Below are 24656 nucleotides of genomic sequence, written 5' to 3' on the forward strand. Positions count from 1 at the left end.
AAAATCCCTTGAACCAGTCACTGGACACTTCTGCCCTGAAGGTTTAACATTTACCCAAATCACACATTGCTGTTATTGCTATTCATAAAAATACTTAAATACAACTAACTGGCTGAGGTTATTTTTAAAGCTTCTGTTATGTATTTCAATCTGTTCATTCGATATGTGTATGCTCTTAATGTAAAAAACTTCACCTATCAGAATGATGCAGGGGAGTGAAAAGTACTGTATTGCCCTCAGTAGTATGGGTTAAGTGATTTGGTTTACAGTAATGCCTATTCAGGTACATTTTATCGCCCATTAAAATGCATGATGTTGTTTGTGCCTCACGTTATTTTAAGTAGTTGCATGATTTGTAAGAATATCTTTTGTTTTCTCCCTCTCAGATCTCACCTGAAATACCACACAGCAGTGTTATGGTAGGCGCGGCCACAGAGGAGAGCAAAATATGAATTATGATCCGCCCTCTAACACAGCTCACACACACGCGCGCGCACACACACACACACACACTGAGGCAGACTTTTACTGTGAAACCCTGCAGCTCCTGCTCTCTCTCCTCTCTCTCTGCTCCGGGACTCAGACATGCGCTGGAAAAGTGAGGTGCAGGTGGAGTGTTGCGTGGTGGGACAAAGCGATGAGGTGAGTGATGGAAGACATGAAAACGCACAGACGCGTGATGTTGTTTCTTTGAGGTGTGCACGGGTCAGTAGACGGGAGATCAGATATTGGTCGAACTTGCTTTGCCAATTAAACGAGAGTGTGGCGGCTGACAGCTCACTATTTTCACATTCGGCTGAGATGTGGGGGGAGATTATCCCTCCCTGAAAGTCTGCAATTAAAACTCAAGTAGTTAATGAGACCTCTTCACCTTTTGGTTACCCTGGGCAGACGTTTGTGGTGAACTTAGCCTGTTTTAATTACTGTTATTAAATAAATCAGTCCCCCTTTCCCCCTCGGAGACCTGCTTCTTTTGATTGACGTGCGTAATTGGTGCGTATGGGGTGGTCTCTGCGTGGAACGTGCGCACGCATCACCATTGCAGATCTCAAGCACATAATGCACATAAGGATTAGTGCTGTGGGTATTAGTTCAAGTGTTGTCTGTTTTTCTAAGTGATGTCTATCCCTCTCTCTTAAAAAATGTCACTTCGGTTAATCGGCGGCGTTGTCATGGTGAAAAGGCGACAGGCGTGATGATATTTATGGGGAAGGGGCCTCGGGGGGGCATTTAATGCAGCTGCGGTGTGACGGAGCGACCACCACAGTCTGTGCGTCATGTGTGAGGACTGCAAGGGAGGCGAGGAGCTGCTGGGCAGATGCTCTGAGGACAGGAGGGACATCATGGTAGGAAGCGAGCGCTGAGGATGAAACTTTCTTTCTCTCCAGAAACTGGCTGGGAATGAAACTGAGGCCAATTCCCGGGATGAAGCTTGAAATAATTGTTATTGAGGAAAGAAAATTGGTAAAAAAATTGGGCATAAATATCACGAACAACTCGTCAAATTAACTTTTAAAAATACATCCAGCCTGGAGACAACTCTTAAACCTGAACTTTTGCTGAAAGGTTTTGTGGAATTTGCAAGAAAAATATCTAATGTTTAAAAAAATATATATATTATTCTGTTACTAACAATGGCTGCAAATTGTATGATGTGAACGGACTTTAGTGTCATGTTTTAAGATATTGACGCAATAAAAACCTCAGCGCAAGAGAAGTGGAGCCAAGTTAAGAGCCAGAAAGTTCAGTATTCATTATGAATTTATTGTTTACGCGTCATCCTAATGGCTGATGTGGTTGACAGGTGACAGCTCAGGTATTTCACAGTCTTTACAGCCCTGCTCGGTATGTTCTATAGGTGCAGGATGGATGCGTTCCCGTGCGTAATTTTCTAACCGCAGGTCTGATCCCTCCAGGGCGCGCCGGTGGAAGTTTTGGATGAAGACGCGTCGTCGCTGCAGGCGATGGCCTCCGCGCCTCTGCTGGGCAGAACCGTGTGTGCGAGCTGCAACGAGGAAATCGTGGATAAATATTTATTAAAGGTAAAAAAAGGAATTAAAAACACCGCCGAGTCTTTTCACTTCTCCCCCTGTCTTCCATTCAGCTTTGGATCGGGAGGTGTTTTTGTTTTTCTCCTTCGCGTGCTGCATTTCTGTGGTTTCGAAGGCTCAACGCATCAGTCAGGCCTCTCGTCTCCAAACCTGAGTGACTTTACATAATTTATCCTCTGTCTCTGCTTCAGGTGAACGACCTGTGCTGGCATGTGCGCTGCCTGTCGTGCAGCGTGTGCCAGACTTCACTTGGCAGCCACAGCAGCTGTTACATCAAAGAGAAGGAGGTTTTCTGTAAAGTGGATTACTTTCGGTATGTGCAGCGAATTTGTTTTATTAGTGCTAATGCAAAATGCTAACGAAAATCAAAGCTACTGAAACGAAAGTCAGAAACACAAAAAAAATCTGTAAATTGAGGGATAATAATGACTAATAAAAGTAATGATTCTAGTAATAATAGCTAATATGGCGACAGGGTTTGACATCTGTCACTGCTTTTGCTTCTAGTGATGTATGTATTTAAATGTGAATTATTTACTGGCCAATAAATCCTTTAATAATCAATCCAAACCAAAGCGGTTTTGCCCTTAACAAAAAATATTCGCCGCATTTTTTATGTCTCCATCATTAATCACAATTAAAACACAGATCGATGGATAAATGGATCCGCAGCTAATGATTTTATTAATATTGGATAAACTAGGTAAAGCATTGTTTAAGGGACACACTTTGATCGTCGGCTCTGATTTATTTAATATAAAAGGACCTATTGCAATCAACAAAGTCAGCTACATGTCTGAGGATTTATCTGTTGTGGTAAAAACAAATCATTTCATTTTGGGCCTAAAACAAATCAGTCAAAAAGAAAGAGGAGGTGAGTTCAAACCCTTCAAAACGCAGAGAAGCCTTTACAGTGATGCGTTAAAAGCGCGCAGGTGTGGATGTGCTGGATGTGGGTGCGTGATGTGCTCACCCTGACCTCCACCCGCAGGAGGTACGGGAGCTGGTGTGCGTGCTGCGGCAGGAACATCCACTCCACAGACTGGGTCCGCCGGGCCAAGGGGAACGTGTACCACCTGGCCTGCTTCGCCTGCTTCTCCTGCAAGAGGCAGCTGTCCACCGGGGAGGAGTTCGCCCTGGTGGAGGAGAAGGTGCTCTGCAGGGTCCACTACGACTGCATGCTGGACAACCTCAAGCGGGCCGTGGAGAAAGGTGCGTGAGCCCGGCACCCGCACACACCACTGCTTTCAGAAATATTATTATAGCGTTTTATTCTATTCTATAAACAGGTTACTAAATGAACGAATGCTTCAAATGTCTCCCACAGCTTTGTTACATTTTGACATAGAAATCACAATATTTGCTTTATTATCAAATTGATGTGGAAATAGTTTTTTCTTCACTTCAAGCTACTGAAAGAAAGGTGAAATAAGCTGTTTGCCTTCATTATTTATAACATAGTTAGGTCAAAATGATGAAAAACAACCTGAATACCTACAAAATAAAACATCCATGAAATGTCCTGAGAATAACAATTTAAATTTCAAGCCAAATATTCACATATTCCCTTTAAAAAAAAAAGAAATAGTTTGATTTTAATATGTTTATTCAATTGTGTTTAATTACCACAAAGTACAAAATATATGAATATCTATTTCAGCAGGTGTGGTTTATGTTTATTTATTTCAAAGGACAAGGCACATTGATAATCATCCGTACCTCACTTCACTATACAACATGTAAATGAAGGTTATAGTTGAATTTAATGGGACCTTGGAGGCAACAGGGTACCGACCCCACTAAGAGTCAAACAATAAATACAACTTATTATTTAAAAAAGAGCATGCATGTTACTTGTAATAATATTATTTTCCTTTTTAAAAAAATGTTATTTCAATGTTTAAAATGTGCAGTGTATTTTAAAATGATATATATCCTCTGTTGTGTTTCTGCAATGTGATATAGCACCAGGGGGTTTACATATGAGGAATTGCTCTTTGTTGCAGGAAGCAGTGTTAACATGGAGGGGGCTGTTCCCACCGAGCAGGAGATTAACCAGCCCAAACCCTCCAAGAGAGCTCGGACCAGCTTCACGGCCGACCAGCTGCAGGTTAATCCCCATCATCGCAAATTACACAGGCTATTGCATCAAAAATGGGATAAATACAGGGTGAAATATGTGGTGGGTAGAAAGGCAAATAGTAAAACTCATCATTTACTTTAATCATAAATATGTTATAAAAGAAAAAAGGCCAGTGTTAAAACAAACTGCTGTTTATCAGATAATTCCCACAATGGTCTGGCTTGATCTGCAAGGAACCAAACAATACCAGAAAATATTTATCTTGTGGCAGAAGAAAATTGAAATGCAAAGATATTGGACCAGTGGCCTCTGCCTTTAAAATTATACTAGAACACAAACCTATGAAATTAAGAATACGGGCAGATTGAGTGAAACAAGCTCAGATGGATTTACCTTTGATTTTCATTGTTAGACGTGTCAGAGCACAACGCACAGCTCAGACAGCAAAACAGCAACACGAGAGAAAAGGCAGAAAGATAACCCATCGTCCGCAGTAAGAGCTGCAGCCAAGATAACTATTCTTTTTTTTTTTACCGGGAGCTCAATTATCATACTTCACCTAAAGAAAAGTCAAATCAATTGTTGATTTTTAGTTGGTTAGTTAGTTTAGTGACACGTTTATTTGAATGAAACAGATATTATGCAGGTGACAGGGATGCTGGTTTCCAAATAATATGATTTTACTCATTTTCTGTTACATGGTCATTTCTGTGGATCATGATCCTGACTATGATCGACTGTGTGATAAACAATACGTCTACTCACATATTCTACCATTACTGGCAATAACTCTTTATTTTAAATTTAAATGTTCTTATGCATAAACACTTTCACCACTAACACACCTTCAATTAGGATCAAATCAGTTTTTTCGAATCAATGTTGTAAATATAGTAATTTTGTTGATGTGTTCAGTTACACGCGACATCTATTGTTGAGGGTTAAGAACAGAGGATGTCACACCCTGTTAAGCCCTGTGAGGCAAATTGTGCTTTGTGAATATGGGCTATACAAATAAAATTGGATTGATTGATGATTCATAATCACTTTTTCCTAAACATATTGATTCTTATTTTTAATACCTACATTATCCAAAAAAACGTTTTGTTGACAGCAATGAATTTGACAGAGTAAAAACCTGGTCATGTCCCCTCACAGCAGGGTGCTGCAGATAATCTTTTAAATCCAAGGACAAGAAAGGAAATCTTCTGATACTGAACAGATTTTCTTTTACCTGTGTACATGCAGGTGATGCAGGCCCAGTTTGCTCAGGACAACAACCCAGACGCACAAACGCTGCAGAAGCTGGCGGAGCAGACGGGCCTCAGTCGAAGAGTCATACAGGTCAGTGAGGGATCAGTGCATGAGAGAAATGCACATCTTCACATAACTCCATACACTTACTGAGAGAGAAGCAAGAGATAACTCACAACCCACTAACGAGGTATACTTGCCCAGTTTTATATATATATATATAAGTTTAATTTATAAGCATGTATTGTATCATATTAGCTGATAATTTTGACTGGATCTCAAATATCAATCAACAAAGTATGTTATAACTAAATGGAATGGAGCACAAAGTAAAGTATTTTTCTGTATATAAATACAATGTACCATAGTATGAAAATACTCTAAATACTAAATTATAGTATCTCAAAAATAATCCTCCAGTACAGTACGCTGGCAAAGCGCACGGTAAGGATAAGATCCAGGACGACTACAGAGAGAAATACTTTTACACCAACAAAATATATCTTCTATTAAAGCCACTCTTAAATAAGTTGTGTATAATTCAACAACAAAGAAGAAGTTGGTTGAAAGCAATAAACATTAATGTATAGTTAAATATACTGTGTTATCTAAATTTCCTGAGCGGAGGTTTTAGTCACAGAAATTAATGGTTGTGAGATTAAAACTAAACTTTTCCACTGCTAACGTCAAGCACGCTAGGTTGATAATGACACATATAGGACAAAGTCAAACTTGGGATACTCGAATAATAAAGGCACCACTAAATGAACATGGACTGGGAACACTGAGTTGTAAGAACAATAAAAATCACAGGGCTATAAAAACATAATAATGGTTACACTCACCAGGAAATATGACTGTACCTCCATTCAAATAGAAAATTAGAGTTTTGTGTTTTGACTTAATGATTTAAAAACTGCAGTAACTATTCATATGTTTTGGACAGTGTTCTTTCATTGCATGTTCCTTTCAAAGGCTGTTTGTCCCGTTAACTCAGGTCTGGTTCCAGAACTGCCGAGCTCGCCACAAGAAGCACGTGAGCCCCAACCACTCCTCCAGCACCCCCATGACCTCGCTGCAGCCCAGCCGCCTGTCGCAGCCCACCCCAACGCCCGAGGAGCTGCAGTACACAGCCTACGGAGGCCCCGAGGGCTCAATGCTCTCTGCACTACACTCCTTCATAGACAGTGAGAACCAGACTTTTTATGATTTTTTACACGAGGGATTTTCATAGATTTCTTTCTGTATTCAGCGAAATGCTACAACCTTGTGTCAGAAGACAATTGATCATGTTTACAGGGATTACTACAATAATCAGAGGAATGACTATTTTCACATTTTGAATATTAAGTTTCTTTGTTATGTGTGTGATACGAAGGAAAAATGAACAAAAGAAGCGCAGGTTAAATTGATGTCTTACGTTGTGACAACTTACATTTGATGTACGAAATATCTGAAGAGCAATGTGTTCCAATGTTTAATTGCTGCCAAGAAATTAGACTCAACACTGACTCAAACTGTTTTAATAAATCTGTTTAAGATTATAGCGTTTTACTATGATAAATATGTTTAAGTCACCAACTGCACTGGTTTATTGAAATATAATGTTATCTCAAGGAATTCAAACTAACTTCTCCTAATTTATGGCTCATAAAAAGTTACAAAAATATAAGTTAGTTTATATGCAGATGATTCAGTGTTATATTTAACACTTAAGTAAAACTTAAACCCTTTACAAAAGATACAGAGGGGATCATAGAGTTGTTTTCTGAAATATCAGGCTACAAGATGATTATACAAATTTTCCTCTTTCATCAACAAACTAATAATAAAAAAATGATTTTTGAACAAATAAATGGACAGACTTGCCCATAATGTTTATTGGGAGGATACATGTTATTAGAAATGATATGGTTATCAACATAGTTTTGATAGCAGTCTTTCAACAGTACATTTCTACTTACGTTCTTGTATTAATTTCTAATGAAGCAATGTTTTAGAAATATAACATTTCATACTTTGTTTCTTCATTGAAAGTCGTCGATATCAATGGAGAACCAGTCAAATAATCTGGATTTTCACATTGTCGAGGATGATCTATATGAATATTTACCAAAGACTAAAGGAGATTCAAATATAAGAACGTTTTCCAAATCAAAGTGTGAGTTGATTCATGAGTAAATGTGTGAATCACTGTAATGACTCTGGTGCTCTGTGTGTGCCCGCAGTACACCCCCCTCCATCCATGTTTCAGCCGCTGCTGCCAGCCCATGCCATGACCTCCCTGCCTGTGTCGCACGCCTGAGCAGCTGACAAACACACACACACACACACACACACACACTCCACCAGCGATCATTCGTCATTAGCAGCCGCAGTATTCAAACCTCCATGGTAAATATTATTTCATTTTCAGGGTCATGAAGCCCTCTTTTATGAAACTACCAGCAGCTCATCTCATTTTTATATTAAATGAAAACACTTCAGTCACTGCTGTGCATCATCATGGACAAGTGTACTCCACCATTTTAATGTATATATACAATATGGAGATGGAAAGGTTTCAGTGTACCTCATGGGACTATGGCACATGACATTATGGATTCATATCTGTTTGTGTAGTTGATGACATAGTTTAACTGTGCTATTCATAAGTGAAAGCCACCGGATCACAAATGTCAACTCATTACCAAGATGAACTTGAAATTGTTTGTTTAGCACTGTTTTAAATATTGCAATTTAATTTATTTATTGTATGTGAAGTCTGTTTTGAGAATAAATGTCTAATTTCCCAAACCTGTGAGATGTGTGAGTGACTGGAAACACATGTGACACACAAGCAGCTGAGTGAGTGAATGAAGAATTTAGGAGGTTGAGTAGAAAAACAGTTTATTGATAAAAACACAAGTAACAAAGCAGATATATATCATGATGAATATGGCCACATGCAATATATTCTTTAAAAAAAAAAGAATCGCACCTTTCACTGTATAAATAAATACACAACAGAGGTCATAATAAATAAAACAGTTTGGCGTGAGACTCATCTTTCAGTCGATCAACAGGTTAGAGAGCTGCATCTTTTAAGAGTTTGCAGTAAGAGAACTGACGCCCATTCTAACAAAGAGAGACGTTTTACTTGTGTGTACTTGTTGACTGTGGTTGACCAAAGAATCTAATTTCCAGACATGGGAGGGAGGGGGAAGCATATAAAAACTGTTTTTACCTCACTTATCAGATCTTAGGTATTCACCTTCGTGGGAAGGAAACAACACCTGAGCTTCACACAATCACAATCACACACACACACACACACACACACACACACACACACACACACACACACACACACACACACACAAACAGTTAGTTAATTCACCTGGTAGGAAAGTCGTTATCCAGTATGTATGAAAGGAATAATGACGTTTTATGTGTCAAATGCCAAACTGAGCATTACATGCATCGTTTCGCTGCTTTCAGTTACACAAGCAGAGTTGTTGTGCTTTCACTGAATGGTTAACGTCGTACGTGTTTCAGCGTGTTCGGCACAAACGGGGGCGGAGGGTGTGCACCTATGGCGGTGCTGTCACTCGGAGGCACCATGAGGGCAGGCGCTCAGGCCTGACAGGATAAACACTCACAAACAGGGGTCACATCTCAAAGATTTAGAGCTCAGTGTCATACAGAGGGATGCTGGAATCCCAAAAATAGTTAAATATTATAATAATAATAAAACATCTTATTCTGATCTTCACCATCGGCTGTGTCCTTTCAAAGGCTTGACTAAATTATGCTGTTTGACTAAAATGCTAATGGAGAATACAAAACAGGATCAGTTTCACTTTTGGCTTTAAGGTTCAGTGTGTAAGATTTAGGTGAAATGGATCTATTGGCAAACATTTAATATAAAATAATCCTAGTGATGTTTTCACTAATGTATTTACATAGGGAGCGGGTCCTCTCTATGGAGGACACCATGATTTTTAAAGTAGCCCAGACTGGACAAACAAAAATCTTTTGAGTTTTTATGACAACTGAAGGTTACCACAGGTTCTCCTTCATGTTTGGAAGTGGAGGGTGAGGGGAGGGGTATTCAGCTTCACCACTAGATGTCACTAAATTCTACACATTGAACCTTTAATAAGAAGAGACAGAGAAACATTTCAACCAGTAGGAAGCAACTCTAAAACTAATGAGATACATTTATGGAGAGTATCTCTTTAAGAGCAGCTACTTAATTCATGTATGACCCTCTGAGTCGCACACAGATTCGCCCATAGGTTGAAAAGATAAGAAACAGAACGTGTCACAGGTTCAGGTTCTGTGTTTTTTTGCTGCTTGGACACACACTAGAGAACAAGCCTATGATTTTCACAGCCACGTTATGTGGTCTGTGGTAGCAGTCTGGTGTAATTGTAATCAGTGGTGTCTGTCTGCCCGTTCATGTCTGCAGAGATAACTGCAGTTTTCGTCGAATTTGGTAAATCGGCTGGTGGTTGGGTCAGGACCTGCAGTTTCTATTTCAAATCTGTCAAAAGGTTAAGTCTTAGTGTAATGCAAACACTAAGATGAATTAAACCCCTAAACAGCCTTTGGGGCCTGAGATGCACGTTTCTGTTAGAAATGAGCAGGATCGGTCACAAAACATGGCTGCCGTCATCTCTGCAAAGAGAGGTGCTCAGCCAATCTTGGCTTCAAAAGCATTTTAAACCCAACCAAAAGGGGGCACCAGAAATTACAAATATATGTACCTCAAAACCAGGTCAACAAAATCGATCTAAATTAGCTGTGCATGGTCTGGAGGCCAGAATTAAACAAAATCTGAAGTGCCATTTTGATTGGTGCATGTGGGCGTGGCCTATAACATTGCTCTTTCCGGATTTGATTTATGCTGACTGAGCTGCTTCTCTAAGCAGCTATTTGCTATTTTTTGTGTATAGGGTTTTAATCAAGCTGCCAGCACAGGCATTTTTAAAGTTGGATCTAACAGTTAACTTCCACCTGCCTGTTTCCAGGCGAGGGTGGTATGGTCTGGGTTGGCTCCTGCTGATGGAAGGGGCTATATAAGCAGTTGCCTTTTAACTTTCAGAGGGAAGTTTTTTGTTGAGATCGATGGGGGATAATAACTAACACTGCAGTATTGATATTGATTGTTGCACTTAGTACTCTGAGAGCATTTCTATTTGGTTATGTGATGTTCTTCAAAACTGGATAAGATAATTCCACTTCACCTTTCATTTTTACTACAAATATCTGGAAAAGACAAAAACCTCCACAGTTGGCGACTGACTGTCCCTTTAAAAGAGTTCTTTGAGGAAAAACAGCTGTGAGTATAAAACACATGTAACTGCAAGATGCAATTAGACAATAAATGCACATAGGAATTAAAAACTGAACTTTTATACCATCCTTGACAGTTGAATATGAAAACAATGGACATTTTTTCTCAATGTGAGACATCTTAGGTCAGAAACTGTGATAACAACCCACAGATGAGTTTACAATAGACCATTTCATGGAATAAAAAGTGAGGTCTGGTGATAACTGGCACCACCGAGTGGTGAAAAGTGGTAATTACAAGAGATCAAGAACAAAGAGCTGAGGTTCAACCACAACCTCAATAAACAAAGACATTACTTGTTCCAATAGGAACTTACTATGCACTGTGACTGTGGCTGTGTATAGACTTAAATGACTGTAAGAATTATGCCACAAACCACATTTTAGTTATAACATTTAAAAAACTTTGTACACCATCAATACAAATATTCCTGGAGTGAGCTATAAGTATAGACGACCTATCCAATCCATAAATTATGATTGTGCAGGTGACTGAAATTTTGAAAGTAGCATAACTACACTTTGTCCATTATAATGAACAAGTAAAATTTATGCAAACTTAAAATACATATGGTAAAAATGCTTATTGCCACACAGGCTTGTCCCATGCTCTGGTAAATGACCTCCAGTCCTTCTCCTTCCCTCACCTCTCTTCTTGTTTCTATTTCCTGATGTTCTTCTTGTTCAGGATGCTCTTCAAAGATTTGTTCATGTAGAAGGGCCGAGCAGCAGAGCCGTCATTCACCTCCAGGTCCCACACTATGAGGCAGCAGCAGCAATATGTTAAAACACATAGTTTGGAAATCACTTTGTGAATCAAAGTTAAACCCTGATACTTCAAATCGTCTCCCACAGTTAAAATAAAACTAAAATCAAGGTTCTGGAAAATGCACTGGACGAAACTTCAACCATTTATGTTTATTCCAAAAAATGATTCACATTTTCATTGGATTTCATTGATAAAAAAAATTGTCCTGTACAAAAAGAACACTGAATAACCTCCAGACAGATGTGTGTATTATACTTAGTATTAAAACAGCACTATATCTGAACCATCCAATAAAAAATTTACCAAAAATGGCTTTGACATCCTTTTATAAACAGTATCACAAAGAGTTCCTGGTGTTAGGTCTAAAACCACAGAGTAAGAGGAACATTTTTCTTTTTTTTTCTTCACAACTAGGCACATAAACTAGTGGCTGCATTCAGTAGTGTTCCTGAAATCTGTCAGGTTCAGTTCCAATTTTAAGCAAAGACCATAAAATATCGTTTGAAGTCTTGACCTCCCACAAAGTCTCTGTCTGGTTTACAGTACATCTATGAGCATGATGGAAACTTTGAAATGATTGTAAGACAGGAAGAGAAAAAAAAGAGAAACCTGTTTTTCCAAGTGCAGTATACACACCATTTTTGGGATTTGTGTGTGTTGTGTTAGTATAAATACAGGGAATCAGAGAAACCTATAAAACCAATGGTAAACATCAACAGCCAGCAAAAGAATCATGCTCGGCAGAAGAAATAAATCACATGGTTCTTTTCCCATATGTGAAAGTGCATACAAAACATGATTTTACACTAGAAGACCAAAGTGCGACAAGAGGGTGCCCCATAAGTCCACCACTTTTTTTTGTTTTTGTTTAAATGGTGATTTCATATGCCGTAGTCCGTCAGTGGCATCTGTACATTTCAAGGTCCTCATGTTTGTTTGGGTAAAAATGCTTTTATTTCAGTCTGTGCATCCGTCCTGCGAGTTGACAATTACCCTCTCAGTAAGGCAGAGGTCAGCAGAAAATACAGAAGAGAAAAAGTAAAAGCGTGAAAGAAAAAAAGGCAAGTTTCTGAGTTGGCTCAAGAGAGGAAGTGAACAGAGGTCTCTCTCTAGTCCCCCGTGCCTTTTTTCCTGGGAGGGACTGAAGTAAAATCATGTCTTTTCATGTCCAGGTCATCCAGGACCAGGCATCAGGGATGCATCCAGTTAATATTTAGCCCTACAAATACTTGCTCTCACACATCCAGACACATAAAGTAGATATGGAGAAGTGAGCGAGAGAGTCAGCGGATTAGTGACGTGGCTGCACGTCGCTCAGGAGGCAGTGCGGGATTTGGCACCCTCCTCTCCTTTGCGCAGGATCTTGTGCAGGCCAGGAGACATGTAGTAGGGCCTGGAGGAAGAACCATCATTCCTCTCCAGGTCTTCACCTGAGACCAGGTCCCAGCACAGAAGAGGAGGAGCAGGAAAAAAAAGACAGAATGACAGGAGGAGAGAGAAGGCAAAGGCTTAGTAAAGATAGATAAACACAGACATGCAGGAATTACAGAGAGGAGAATCTGTGAGACAGTAGGAATCAGTTAAGATTTACAGCCAGATCTAAAGAGGGAAATTATTATATTCAGCTTAGAGACTGGAGATTCCATCTTTAACCGCCCGAACAGTACAAGCAGTCTGTATCCTCACACTGTGTCATGTCACGTACTGATTAACGGGTATACTTACAAAAGCACAGGAACAATGTGTCCACGCACATGGCGTAGACATTAAAAAAGCCATGTGCAATCATGTAGGATCCAAATATCACCGTCTGAAAGAATCAACAGTTCAAGGTCAGTGAGCAACATACTGTCAGTATCTGTCTTACATTTATGTTTTATTATTAGTCAAGAAAAATCTGCATTCACCCCAACACAAGAGCATCAGAAATAATAAAATCCACTGAGTCATAAATCCATCGACAAAACTAATTAGTGTGTCCAACGCTGTTAAAACTGATTTAACAACTTTCCACAAGTGAAATATGATATTTTGGTGTGAACTTGACAAATGTTAAGATAATAAGATGAGAAAACAGCTGACAGCTTGACTGATGGCGTCTGGATAAAATCCTTTGTATGCACAGCGAACAGTCAAAGTCAGAAGACAAATTTTTCTAAATACACAGCACAATTGCTCAATGTTATAAAATGGATGAGAATACACTGTTTGTCCCCCTTTTAAGAACCCATAACCCATTAATTAAAACAAACAAATAATTGTTTGTTTGAATCATGATATCACCTTTAAGTTGCAGCAGCTAAACACACACTATCCTGGGTTTGTTTGTGTTTTGCATAATGTTCGGTTACAATTCACATACCATCATAATTTAATCAAAATGGACAAGAATAGTTTACTTTCGTTGCTGTTTATTGGTTCAGTTTTCCATTAGTTTATCTGAATTTCTCTGATACCCTTTCCCATCATGTGCTGCAGGAACAAAAGAACGGGGTGTCACGACACTTCCTGTATTTACACCTTTGGTCACAGGGGGCAACCATGTGTGAGGGGAGGTGTAAAAGTTTTGTAATTATTATTTGCTACTTTTTATGCATAGGCTTTTAATCAAGCGGCCTAATGTAAGCTTGGTGACAAATGCCAGCACAGACATTTTTAAAGTTGGAAACCATTACTTATTAAATACTACATATTTTCATTTCTTACCAGAACAGGAACCCAGTAGTAATTTAGGGATGGCACCTCTTCTTGAATAGCTGGTATCTTATGTGTGAAGAAGAAAAATGCGAGAACACCTGGAAAACATGATAAAACTGCTCAATAACAAGCATATATATACGTATATAAATACGTATACTGTAAGAACATAGAGATTTTTAAAGAAATCAAGTATGAGGGTTTCAGTTGACGCAACACATATAATTCTCCTAATTCTTTTTAATTTGTTGAAACTCATAATTACTATACTACTTTTAATTCAATAAACCATACATGAGGAAAACCTGAGGGCAAGGCACGACATGATACTGTACAGGGTTAATATAGTGTATTGAATAAAAACAATAATTATGCAGGGCTTTGTGAGGGGAACTACGCAAATTAATTTGGAATAATATGTAAATAATATCTTGTTGACTGAAATTAAAACCTTCTAAAACTTAATGCAAGTCAGGCAACAAATGCAACAATAAACCTCAACTTCGGTGACACAAACTGAGTGGAAATGTTGAATGTATGGTAAAAACAACTGGGAGTGAGATGATTTATCATCCCCTTATTATTCAGAGATATCACATCCTGTCTCTTCTGCAGTTTTTCCATCCGTGTCACTGTTTATATGCCTTCAACTGCAGGTGACAAGAAACTCACCAACACCTCCTGTAATGAGCAGCTTTCCCAAGAAGAGCAAGAAGTCTGTCACCTTATCCAGGACAGCCACCCTGCAGAGGAGAGAGAGAAGAACCAGAGAGGAGGAGAGACACAGTCAAGGTCAGTGGGAGTGCAAACTAAATTTAAAACATGAGGGTGAATTAGGAAAAATGTGCAACTGCTTTAAAAACACATTTAAAGCTTTTGAATCTTGTTATATTTCTAGGTTGACTTCTTCAGCATCTTTTATAGCGATAAAAGATGCCTCGGTCGCTATGAATTGTCTGGACATTTTCCAGCTGTATTCTCATGTGGATTCACTCTCATATTTTCAGAATATTTTACGTGGGGGCTGGCAGGAAACGTTGTGGAAAATGTTAAGTTGCGTTCTCACATCCAGCCCCTCTGGAAAACTTCAGGAAAATACCTCAGCCTTAAATCATCTGCACTCAGAACCATTTGTGGAGCTGACAGAGATATAACAAAAGCTCTAACCGAATAACATTCCTCATCAGAAGGAAGAAAGCGTCCTTGGACGAGGTGCAGAAGTTCTTTCCATATATTGCCATCTGTTAGGGAAAAAAACACAGGGAGACAGGGCTTAGTCGAAGGCAATTAGGCACTGAGGTACGAGCCAAGCAAATTAAAAACTGAACTGCTAAATGATACATGCACCACATCAGTGCAAACTACTGGCCAAGCAGATGCTCCACAACTCACCATAATGTACGCGTTTCTGTTTATAAACTTTATGAAATGTTCCAGGCACCAGAAGCAGCATTTGAGGCAGCAGAGCAGGTAACGAGCGCAGGCATTTTGAGAACCTGGGAAAATCATCATCAATCACCAACATTGCTCTAAAAATATCCATTACATTGTGTACGAGTGGGAATATAAGTGCCTTCAAGAGTCACAACATACCTTTCAGTTTGTGATCCAGATACTCGAGGACCACTCGGATCATCTGCACCACGGCAACGATCAGGGAACCGAAAGCGAGGGAACCTGTGTGATAACTGTGACACGAGATGGAATAATGTAGATGGGAACATTTGGAGGGGAGTGTATTTAACTCAACTTGATTTTTTTATAACACAAGCAATAGTAATAATAATCATAATACTAAACAAAACATAAATGTAAATCTGGCACATTGTAAAGTACAACATCTGCTCTGTACCGTATGGCTCTGCTAAATGAGGAGTAGAGGGGGCAGGCAGGGATGTCATTTGGCTTCTTCAGGGCCCAGTAATAGGAAGCGAAGGCTCCAGCCAGGGTGCACTGTCCCAGGGCGATGGTAAAGTTGACGAGCCAGAGGAAAACAAACAGGTTGCACAGATGGAGGACTAAGATGTAGCGGTGGTACACGCTCTCCCCACCATAGAAGGCGAACATGCACTGTGACCCGGGGCACACTTTGGTGATGTTGGTCTGATCGAAGGTCTGAGAGAAAAGCAAGAGCGTTAATCTTGATATGTTGTAGGATGATGATGCAGAGCACAGTGACACATATACCTTACCATTCATTTCTATAAACAGATTCTGTACGTGAATATTTAGAATTTGTAGGCGATGGATACGATTTTGGAACCAGAAGCCCTCTGGTTTCCATTTCTAGTTTGTGATCACGTGAGCAGGCTTTGGTTACTCACAGATAAACAGCAAAAGAGTCGGAACACAACATTGATACCGCATCATCAATCAGCTTTCTAATTCATCTGCATTCATATACAGATAGGTGTTAATAGAGATGATCCAAAATGTCGTCTTTTCAAAAAGCACCTTTTAAATATATATTACAAACTAAAATGAGCCAAAATTTAATGCTCAGTTTCATCAAAATTTAACACAGAATCAGTGACACTTGTATTTTTCTGAAAACAAAACAAACAGGTAAAGTATTTGTTCAGTAAATGATCTTCAGTGTGTAGGAGAGTGTGGGGCTAACCTTTGGACTGCACGTGAGGTTGGCATACATGCATTTATCGTCAGCGGGTGCAACCTTATAGACGGCATGACCAGATGATGACAAGAACCTGAGGGCAGATGAGTTAAGGGAAACACAAAGGGAAACTTCCTACACACAACTATCACAACTTCAGTTCATGATTCACTCAGCTTTTACAGTCAAAGCATCATAAGCAACATTAAAGTAGCAGAACTCCTTTACTCCTTCAGATAAAACAGTTCACTCGTGTCTCAGTCAGAAGGATACACTGCTGTAACGGCCCAGTACGCGATGCAGATGGCCAGAAGGAAAAAGGTGATGATAGGGTAGAAGAGAGTGGACATGATGTAGCCAATCGCCCTGGAAACAGCAAAGATCTATTACTGTGTGTACGAAAAAAGAGTTAAACTCAGTACACTCATTATAAGGAGTGAGCTAAACTTACTTGCTGCCCTCCTTTAGCAGTGCAACAGCGATCCGCAGCCTCGTCCTCAGAAATATCAGCATAATCACAACGACGGCCTCAATCACTGCCAGAGCGATCACTACAAAGCAAAAGTTAAATATTATACTATAACTTATGCAATTATAATATAGTGTATTATAATTAGCAATGGGAACACAACAAATTTGGTATGTTCTTCAATTCAGAATTTATAAAGTTAATAAGTTTTTACCTGAATTAGTAAAAAATTATAGTTTAATAATACCATTTGCTCAATAGGACACAGTTAAAGTCTACATATCTTTTCTAACTGGGTTACTGCAAAGTGGGACAGTCATTTGGGTTTGGAGATTAATTGCTGATAGAAGAACCAATGCTTTACATTCGTGGAGTGGAAGCAACCAACTGACATGTATTTTGTCACGTGAACCTCACATAATATCACAGAATCATAAAGTAAAGGTGTGGTGGCAGACAACGTACTGAAGACGAGCCACGTCTGGCTGAGATGAAGGTAAACGCTGAAGTCTGTGTGAAAGCCGATGTCAGAGATGGTGACGTTAGCTCCCGGCTTCCCACTCAGAAAACTGTACTCCCAGTAGCAGTGCCAGATACCTGATCGACAGAAAGAAAGACAATTCTACATCTGCTACAGTTTGTCATGACAACAGCACTACTCACATCAAGAGATGTCAAGTGTAAAAAAAGTGGGCAACATCTCCAACATGTGTGCTAAGTATAGAATAGCCACTGGCAATGTGGGTGACCATCTATGGTGCATACTCACCGTAGCCGACAGCAGTGATGACACCAAACACAATGAGCCACAGGAGCACACAAGCAGTGTAGCGCAGCAGCAGGATAAAGAGCAGACTGACTGCCATGGTTATCACCAGACCACTGCAACAACAAACACACTCAAACACATGCATAATGCCAAATGACCAGTGTTCTTCAAATAACTGTACGATTCAGATAATATAACATGGGTGGGGTTTGCCATAAAGGGATTCAGGCAGACTTTAATAATCTGTTAAGTTCGATGTTCTGTAAATAGCTATTTATTTAGTGATATATGAATTTCCCACTTGAGCCATAAATTGTATATAAAGATGGACGATGCATCTCCACTTCCTCCCACTATCCAGAAGACAAAATATGCAGGATACGAACGCTGCCATCTTGGAGTCTTCGAAGTAGCGATCGGGGGAAGGAGCTATGGTATCGAGGTCCCGTCGATACACACACACGATACACTTACCGTGAGTCAGTCTCAGCTGTCAATCATGATGTTTCATCTTGTTTTATAGTATGAAAGTATTAAGCTATTAAATTAAAACTAATAACTATCAAATTAAAACCAAAATTGGTTATAATAATGAAAACTTGGACGTAAATCAATGTGATACAAACTCTAATCTAAAATGACAGAAACTATCTTTGCGAAGAACGTATAGTTTGACTTTTTAATTTGGTTCATGACTCATCCGCTAACAGGAGGTGGGATTTAAGACCTATACTGCAGCCAGCCACCAGGGGGCGATTGAGATGCTTTGGCTTCACTTTTGAGGAGCAGTCATGTCGTCCATCTGTGTATACAATCTTTGATTTGAGCAGGTTGCACAATAGGAAATATTTGCATTTAAAAGTTACTAAAATGGTTCATCATTACTCTTGCGGATGGGTCAGGGTCAGAGATATTTATATACCCAGAAAGGAACACATAATCCATACAGAGAAAAGAAAACATGAGAATCAGCAGAAGACACAGCTTTTCTTACATGAGGATCCAGTACCAGGAATTTGCATAATCCTCAACGATCTTCATGCCAACTTCTTTGGCACTGAGCAGATTGGCGATACCTCTGTGACACAGTCACAAGGTGAGATGGAGGAAAAAGAGAGAAAGAAAAGAGATTTATTAAAACAGAGAGAGGGATGGTGACAGGTTTGTGTTACTGCCCCTTAGAGTTTTGGTTTCTCAAAAACATTTTGACGTTTGATTTATCTTTAAAAGCTCTCACTGCAATAAACAAAGATGAATACGGTTTCAAAATGCTTTTGATAATCTGAGATCTATGAGCCCATTATTAGGTTGTTCTCATATCAAAGAGGCACATAACGGTGTTAGTGTTGTTGGAGTACTTTTGAGCAGTAGTTCCTATAGTATGGTGGAAAATGGTTGAGCAGCGTGTTACAATACAGCTGCTTTCAGACATACACTGAACTACGGACATTTTCCAGAACCTTTCCTACCAGGCCCTAGTAAAATGTCAAGAAAAGCTTAGCAGGAAAATGTCAGAAAAGTTGATGAACACATTTCTAACACATTACGGATGAAAAAGTTAACTAATAATAAAAATATCTCAGGATGAAAAAGAGGTGCCATACATGTAGAAGACACCGATGAACAACCTGGAAAGACAACAAGATTCAAAAGCTTTTGGTTTTAAGGTCCAACGCCAGCATCTTTATGCTGTAAATAAAAACATGTGATTTCTGCAGCCGAATTTATACGTCATCTCCTTCCTCCAGCACGCTCTACCTAGATGCCATCTCTGGAGAATGTCCAGACCTAGTTTTCCTGACATTTTCCAGAGTTCATGTCTGAAAACAGCTTTTGTGATACAGGGTAGTGCCAAGTGGAGAAGCACAGTAGTGGTTTTAATATTAGATCATTAATTCCTGTTCACAGTACAGGTAAGTGTACAAAAGATCTCAGGATCACTCAGTCTATCTATAAATCTTATCTTGACCTTTCCCTGGTGGTGAGCAAAGACTACATTTCAACCAAAGACAAATGATTCTGCATAAACCAAAACGTATCTCCTGCCATATTCTATCAGACTAAAGAGTTCTAGCAACATAAATTTGGAAACAGCCTCTGATGAAGAGATCTCTACATCAATGAGGTCCCATTAAGTTCAAGTCCAGCGTCTCACCTCAGCAAAAAAAAAAGCTTCATTTTCTCAACACCAATAGAAGGGAAACTACACGACAGGTAACAGAGTCAGGACGTGACCACAGCGAGGTTTGACTGCAGACACACTGCTGTATGACTCAGAGGAGGGTTAGAGGACAAGCTCACACTTCTATGGGCCTGACACAGCAACGACAGGAGCACTGAAAACAACCTTATGATGAAGAGCTCTTATTCAGCTAAAGCTAAAGGTCACTGATGCCCTGTCCATATCCAAGAGTCGGGTTCATATCCAGCACTGTTATGCAAACTTGCTAAAGCAACGACCACCAGGAGGCACTGCACTATTCTGTTTTCTTTAACAAAGGCTGTGCAGGCATTCAGTAAGTGACTTCTTGTTGTTACCAGGTAGATTTATGTCACAAACAGTTTGATTAATCTGTCCTGATTCCTCTGTGCTGCTGCAGGAGGAGGGATGCAGGAGCAGATTCGTCATGATGAACAGAACAAGTGGAGGTGTTAGTCTACTTGCTGATACCGGCTGCAGCCGAGGCAAAGTTAAGAAGCTAGAATAAAGGATTTTTGAGACCTTTCCTCTCCTTGCTGCATGGCGGTTACTTGGCTACAAAAGGAAAAGCATTAAAGCACATTATATATCCAGGTCATGGAGAGCGAAGACAGAATCATGTATATTTATGATCCCAGTTCACTTGTTCAGATACATGATTTCTCTGTTTAACCTTTGTAATCTCAGCCCATTAACATGTTAACACAGCTGCTATAAGAAGCGCGTAGGTACTGCTGAGGTTCTACTGGTGAACTTGTAGTTACGCTGCAGTTTCATGCAGTAAACATGCAAATCCCTTTGAATGTGGTTGGACACATTCCTGGGCATCAGCGACATGCCCACTCATCCTACCCTGTAATATTTGTCCCGAACTCTTTTGGTGCAGAGTCGGCAGCCCTATTGACAGTGTAACAGTTTTAAAACACTTCATTTTACAGCGTTAATTATTATGCACAGTGTTTTTCAAAAGCAAATGTGGCAATTCTCAATGGAACATACAGTGTGCGTCTTTTCTACTTGTTTTAAGTTAAAGCAACACTATGTAACTCTTATGGTACAACAGCGCCCTCTGCAGACACACATTTTGATTAATTCTGTGGAGCTCCTTGTCTGAACAATTAAGTAGTTTTCATCTAATGTAAATAATAAACAATGAAATAAAGATGGAACTGAACTGAACCATAATTGAACATTGGCTATTCGTCACAATCCCAGCAGAGCAGCAGCTGTGACATATACACCCAACTCTGTTTAGAAATTTGATATTTAAAAGTTTCCTCATCAAAAATATTGGCGATAAATGCTGCTTTTTAACGACTAAAGTCTTTTTAACTGATCTACGATTCAGCTTTGCTCTTGAACTTGCTGTGCCTGATTCCAACAGTTTAAGCTGTAACTTCTCGCAGGAGATTGTACCTGCTCACCAAAGTTACATAGAGCAAGAACAGGCGTTGAGTGTGAGGAGTGGGAATGAAAGCAGCACCATGCTGCTATTTTAAGGTAAAAAAGTTGCATCGTGTTGCTTTAAATTGTACAAGTACAAGCACAGAAATCCATGTTTCAGGGAAGCGGGACTTACTTGGCAGCATCTTTGAGGTCACTGACACTTCTCTTGTTATTGTCGCCGTCTTTGAAGATGGTCTGATTGGCTACAGTTAAAATTCCATTTCTTGTAATGAAATCTGGGAAGCACCGCTGAAGGACTGAAAAAAAGAAGAAGAAGGTTTTATCTTCTTAAGAAGGACCTATTGTGTGTTACTGTGTCTGCAGGGCATCAGATTCACTTACAAGGTCTGCTTGGCACAATCATAGATGGACAGTCTTCATCTCGTATGACTTCTATAGTGGACTGAAAGGGAAATAAAGGTAAAAATTACTCAAAGAAATGAAACAAATAATTAATCACTAACCATTTTTATCATAGTCAGATTGGAGGGTCTTTTCCAATCAGTTATCTAATTTTAACATTCATCAGTACGTTTTAGAACAATAGTGAAAGCTATGATTATAATGATAATAGTCCATCTTCAGCAACATTTAATTTTTTTAGTGATTATTGTTTTGTTATAACTAAAAACACTGCTTCCTGAACAAGACTCAGAAATCAGATGTGACCGAGTTGGACTTCATCCTGTCTGATGTAACACAGCCATACATGAGTTGGTGTGGGAAGGGAAATTGATGATTCAGTTCTAACAGTATGACTGAGCTGTTTGGTGCTCCCACGCACCACCTCAATTTCTGATCATTACAGACCGTCATGTTAACGTCACCGTCACCGTCACCGTCACTGAAACGCTGCCAAACGACACAACAGGGCTCTGATGTGCATCAGTGGCTGCTCGCTCTTATCTGCCATTCTCTCAAAGCACATGCAAATGAGCTCTTCATTATTAAAAGTGTGCAGATAAAAGAGATCTGAGGATTGGATTATTTTTTGTTTGTTTTTCTAATAAAATGATGTTGAATCAGAAAAAAATTCTACGACAGATGAAAAGGGTCTAAGTGCTGTCTCTCAACTTCTGGGGACAATTATGCACAAAATGTAAAGTCCCTTGATATAATGCCTGTTGTGATTTGGTGCTACACAATTAAAAGTCAGCGAAAATGGAAAAATAAGTACCTGTCATGCAGTTTGTGAGTGCTCAAAGGAAGAGACACACTGGAACACATGAAAAATAGACAAAATGGACCAATAACCACTGTCTCTCACCTTACTGCCAATCTTGAAGCCCGGTTTGCAGAATTGCTTGTAATATTCCCAGTTTTTGGTATTCCACGCATCCAGGAGAGTGGCAAATCTGTCAGGGCACTTGGAGACACAGAGCTGGAGGAGGCAACACATCATCTTAATGAGAAAGCCCATCAATCTTGCATAATCAAGCGTGGAGGAAAAAGGCTGAAGAACGGTATTATTCAGAGAGCTGCTCGAAGGAGCTCGATTCAGTGTCTTACCTGGGTTGTAGGGCACTGGAGGTTAATTAAAACTGCAGGATTGGCACATCTTAACATGTTGAAGTAGAATAATATGGCTTTGTTTCTGTGGAGAAGAGGCAGAATAGAGCAATGAGAAATATCAATTAATTTAAGCACACACATACACACACACTGAGGATATTGACATAATGCATTCCCCAGCCCCAACCATCACAACTTAATGTCTAACGCTATTACTTAAGCCTTATTCTAACCACTGGTGCAGTGGCCATTCTAAACCTGCCTGTTTAGAATCGGCTGTTGAAGCTTGACTAAGTACATGCCCGTCATCATGAACACACCTGTTATTATGAATGCCTTGTTGCTGTGATCAACAATGTCACTGACTGTGACAAAGCTGTTAATGCAAAGTTTACTAATATTGAACATATTACATGTCCAAATCACACCAAAATTGATACTGCACATCGTTGGGCCCTTAACATCCCACCTGACAAATGTGAAGGTGATAAGATGAATGGTTCTGGAGATATGAAAGCTACATACATGCAGACATAGATTAGATGATCAGATAAATGAGCGTAAAACCAAGTATAAACCAAGAGTGAGACAGTGAGGACCAGCCAAAACACACAAGCACACACACTCGCACACTGTGCACTAAAGACATAATTAATCACAAATCATCTCCCTGTATTGTTGTGGCCAAAGCCTTTTTCCAGAGTAGAGATAAGGATGGAAAGCTTGGCAAATTAAAGAACATAATTACTCGTCTGTACAATCATTCAGGAAGCAGACATTTTTCCACTTACGCATTGGGTGTGTTCTTCTGGCCACAGAACTGACCGTGGCTGTCAGTTGGATAGACGACCTTCCTGGGGTCACCATGGATCCAGGCTAAAAATAAAAAAACAGGCTTCTTTTAATTGCATGGACTATAACATTTGAAGCCATATGAGACACATGTGTCCTAACTACTGAAATACATGAGGCCACTGGTCAACTGATTATCCTCTTTCTCAGACGCTCTAAATTACCCATATGAGTCTTGACAGGTTGTCTAGTTTTTTTCATGTTCTATATAGAAAATAACCTGCTACCTAAGGACAGGCAGTGCAATAGTATTAAAGAAGATCTGGGTCAAAGAGGGTCCTGTTTAAGTCAATCACTTACCAAGACGCAATTAACACGACAACAAGGGGAAATTATTTGGACGATTGCATGAATGGATGTTAATTGACAAGAAAGATTTGCACAGAACAAAACAAACCAACAAAAACAAAAAATCCTGTTTAATTTGTTCTGAGCCGTTCCTCTAGATAGGAGCAGCAGTAACCCTGAAATTCTATTTACTGAGCAGTTTTTGTGTTTTTATTCTCTTGCCCAACCTGCACAACACAGTGTTGAGGCCTCTCACCTTGCCAATCAGTGGAGGGATGTGCTCAACATGAGACAGTACAACCAAGACATTGT

The 24656-nt window shown here is 39.6% G+C and overlaps 2 protein-coding genes across 8 annotated transcripts in view; one reads left to right on the forward strand and one right to left on the reverse strand.

Moving 5' to 3' along the window:
* Positions 1-433: 433 nt before the first annotated feature.
* On the forward strand, positions 434-8743 carry LOC117760057 (LIM/homeobox protein Lhx8). Of its 4 annotated transcripts, XM_034582779.1 has the most exons (9): positions 684-1346; positions 1917-2042; positions 2243-2364; positions 3043-3263; positions 4058-4161; positions 5383-5478; positions 6386-6575; positions 7617-7703; positions 8686-8743. In XM_034582779.1, exons 1-8 carry the CDS (start codon positions 1278-1280, stop codon positions 7691-7693), a joined length of 1005 nt encoding a protein of 334 aa, XP_034438670.1. In that variant the 5' UTR covers positions 684-1277; the 3' UTR covers positions 7694-7703; positions 8686-8743. The 4 variants fall into 4 exon arrangements, with proteins under 4 accessions (XP_034438671.1, XP_034438672.1, XP_034438670.1 ...); XM_034582780.1 differs by lacking the exons at positions 684-1346; positions 8686-8743 and adding an exon at positions 434-642 and having other exon boundaries at positions 7617-8173; XM_034582781.1 differs by lacking the exon at positions 8686-8743 and having other exon boundaries at positions 679-1346; positions 6398-6575; positions 7617-8173.
* Positions 8744-11114: 2371 nt separating this feature from the next.
* Positions 11115-24656, reverse strand: part of slc44a5b (solute carrier family 44 member 5b) — a 35928-nt gene continuing 22386 nt past the window's right edge. The window contains exons 4-23 of one of the 4 annotated variants that reach the window (XM_034582775.1): positions 23996-24080; positions 23202-23286; positions 22960-23073; positions 22035-22095; positions 21826-21949; positions 20769-20801; positions 19041-19124; positions 18047-18159; positions 17743-17874; positions 17260-17359; positions 17082-17174; positions 16815-16902; positions 16047-16309; positions 15788-15882; positions 15587-15690; positions 15362-15435; positions 14867-14937; positions 14204-14292; positions 13223-13307; positions 11115-11487 (exon numbers count right to left, since the gene is read on the reverse strand). In XM_034582775.1, coding sequence (XP_034438666.1) covers positions 11390-11487; positions 13223-13307; positions 14204-14292; positions 14867-14937; positions 15362-15435; positions 15587-15690; positions 15788-15882; positions 16047-16309; positions 16815-16902; positions 17082-17174; positions 17260-17359; positions 17743-17874; positions 18047-18159; positions 19041-19124; positions 20769-20801; positions 21826-21949; positions 22035-22095; positions 22960-23073; positions 23202-23286; positions 23996-24080 — 1991 coding nt within the window. In that variant the 3' untranslated portion in view covers positions 11115-11389. The other 3 variants (XM_034582774.1, XM_034582777.1, XM_034582776.1) reach the window with 3 other exon arrangements.

Source organism: Hippoglossus hippoglossus, chromosome 4 (genome assembly GCF_009819705.1).
Source record: "Hippoglossus hippoglossus isolate fHipHip1 chromosome 4, fHipHip1.pri, whole genome shotgun sequence".
Taxonomy (NCBI): Eukaryota; Metazoa; Chordata; class Actinopteri; order Pleuronectiformes; family Pleuronectidae; genus Hippoglossus; species Hippoglossus hippoglossus.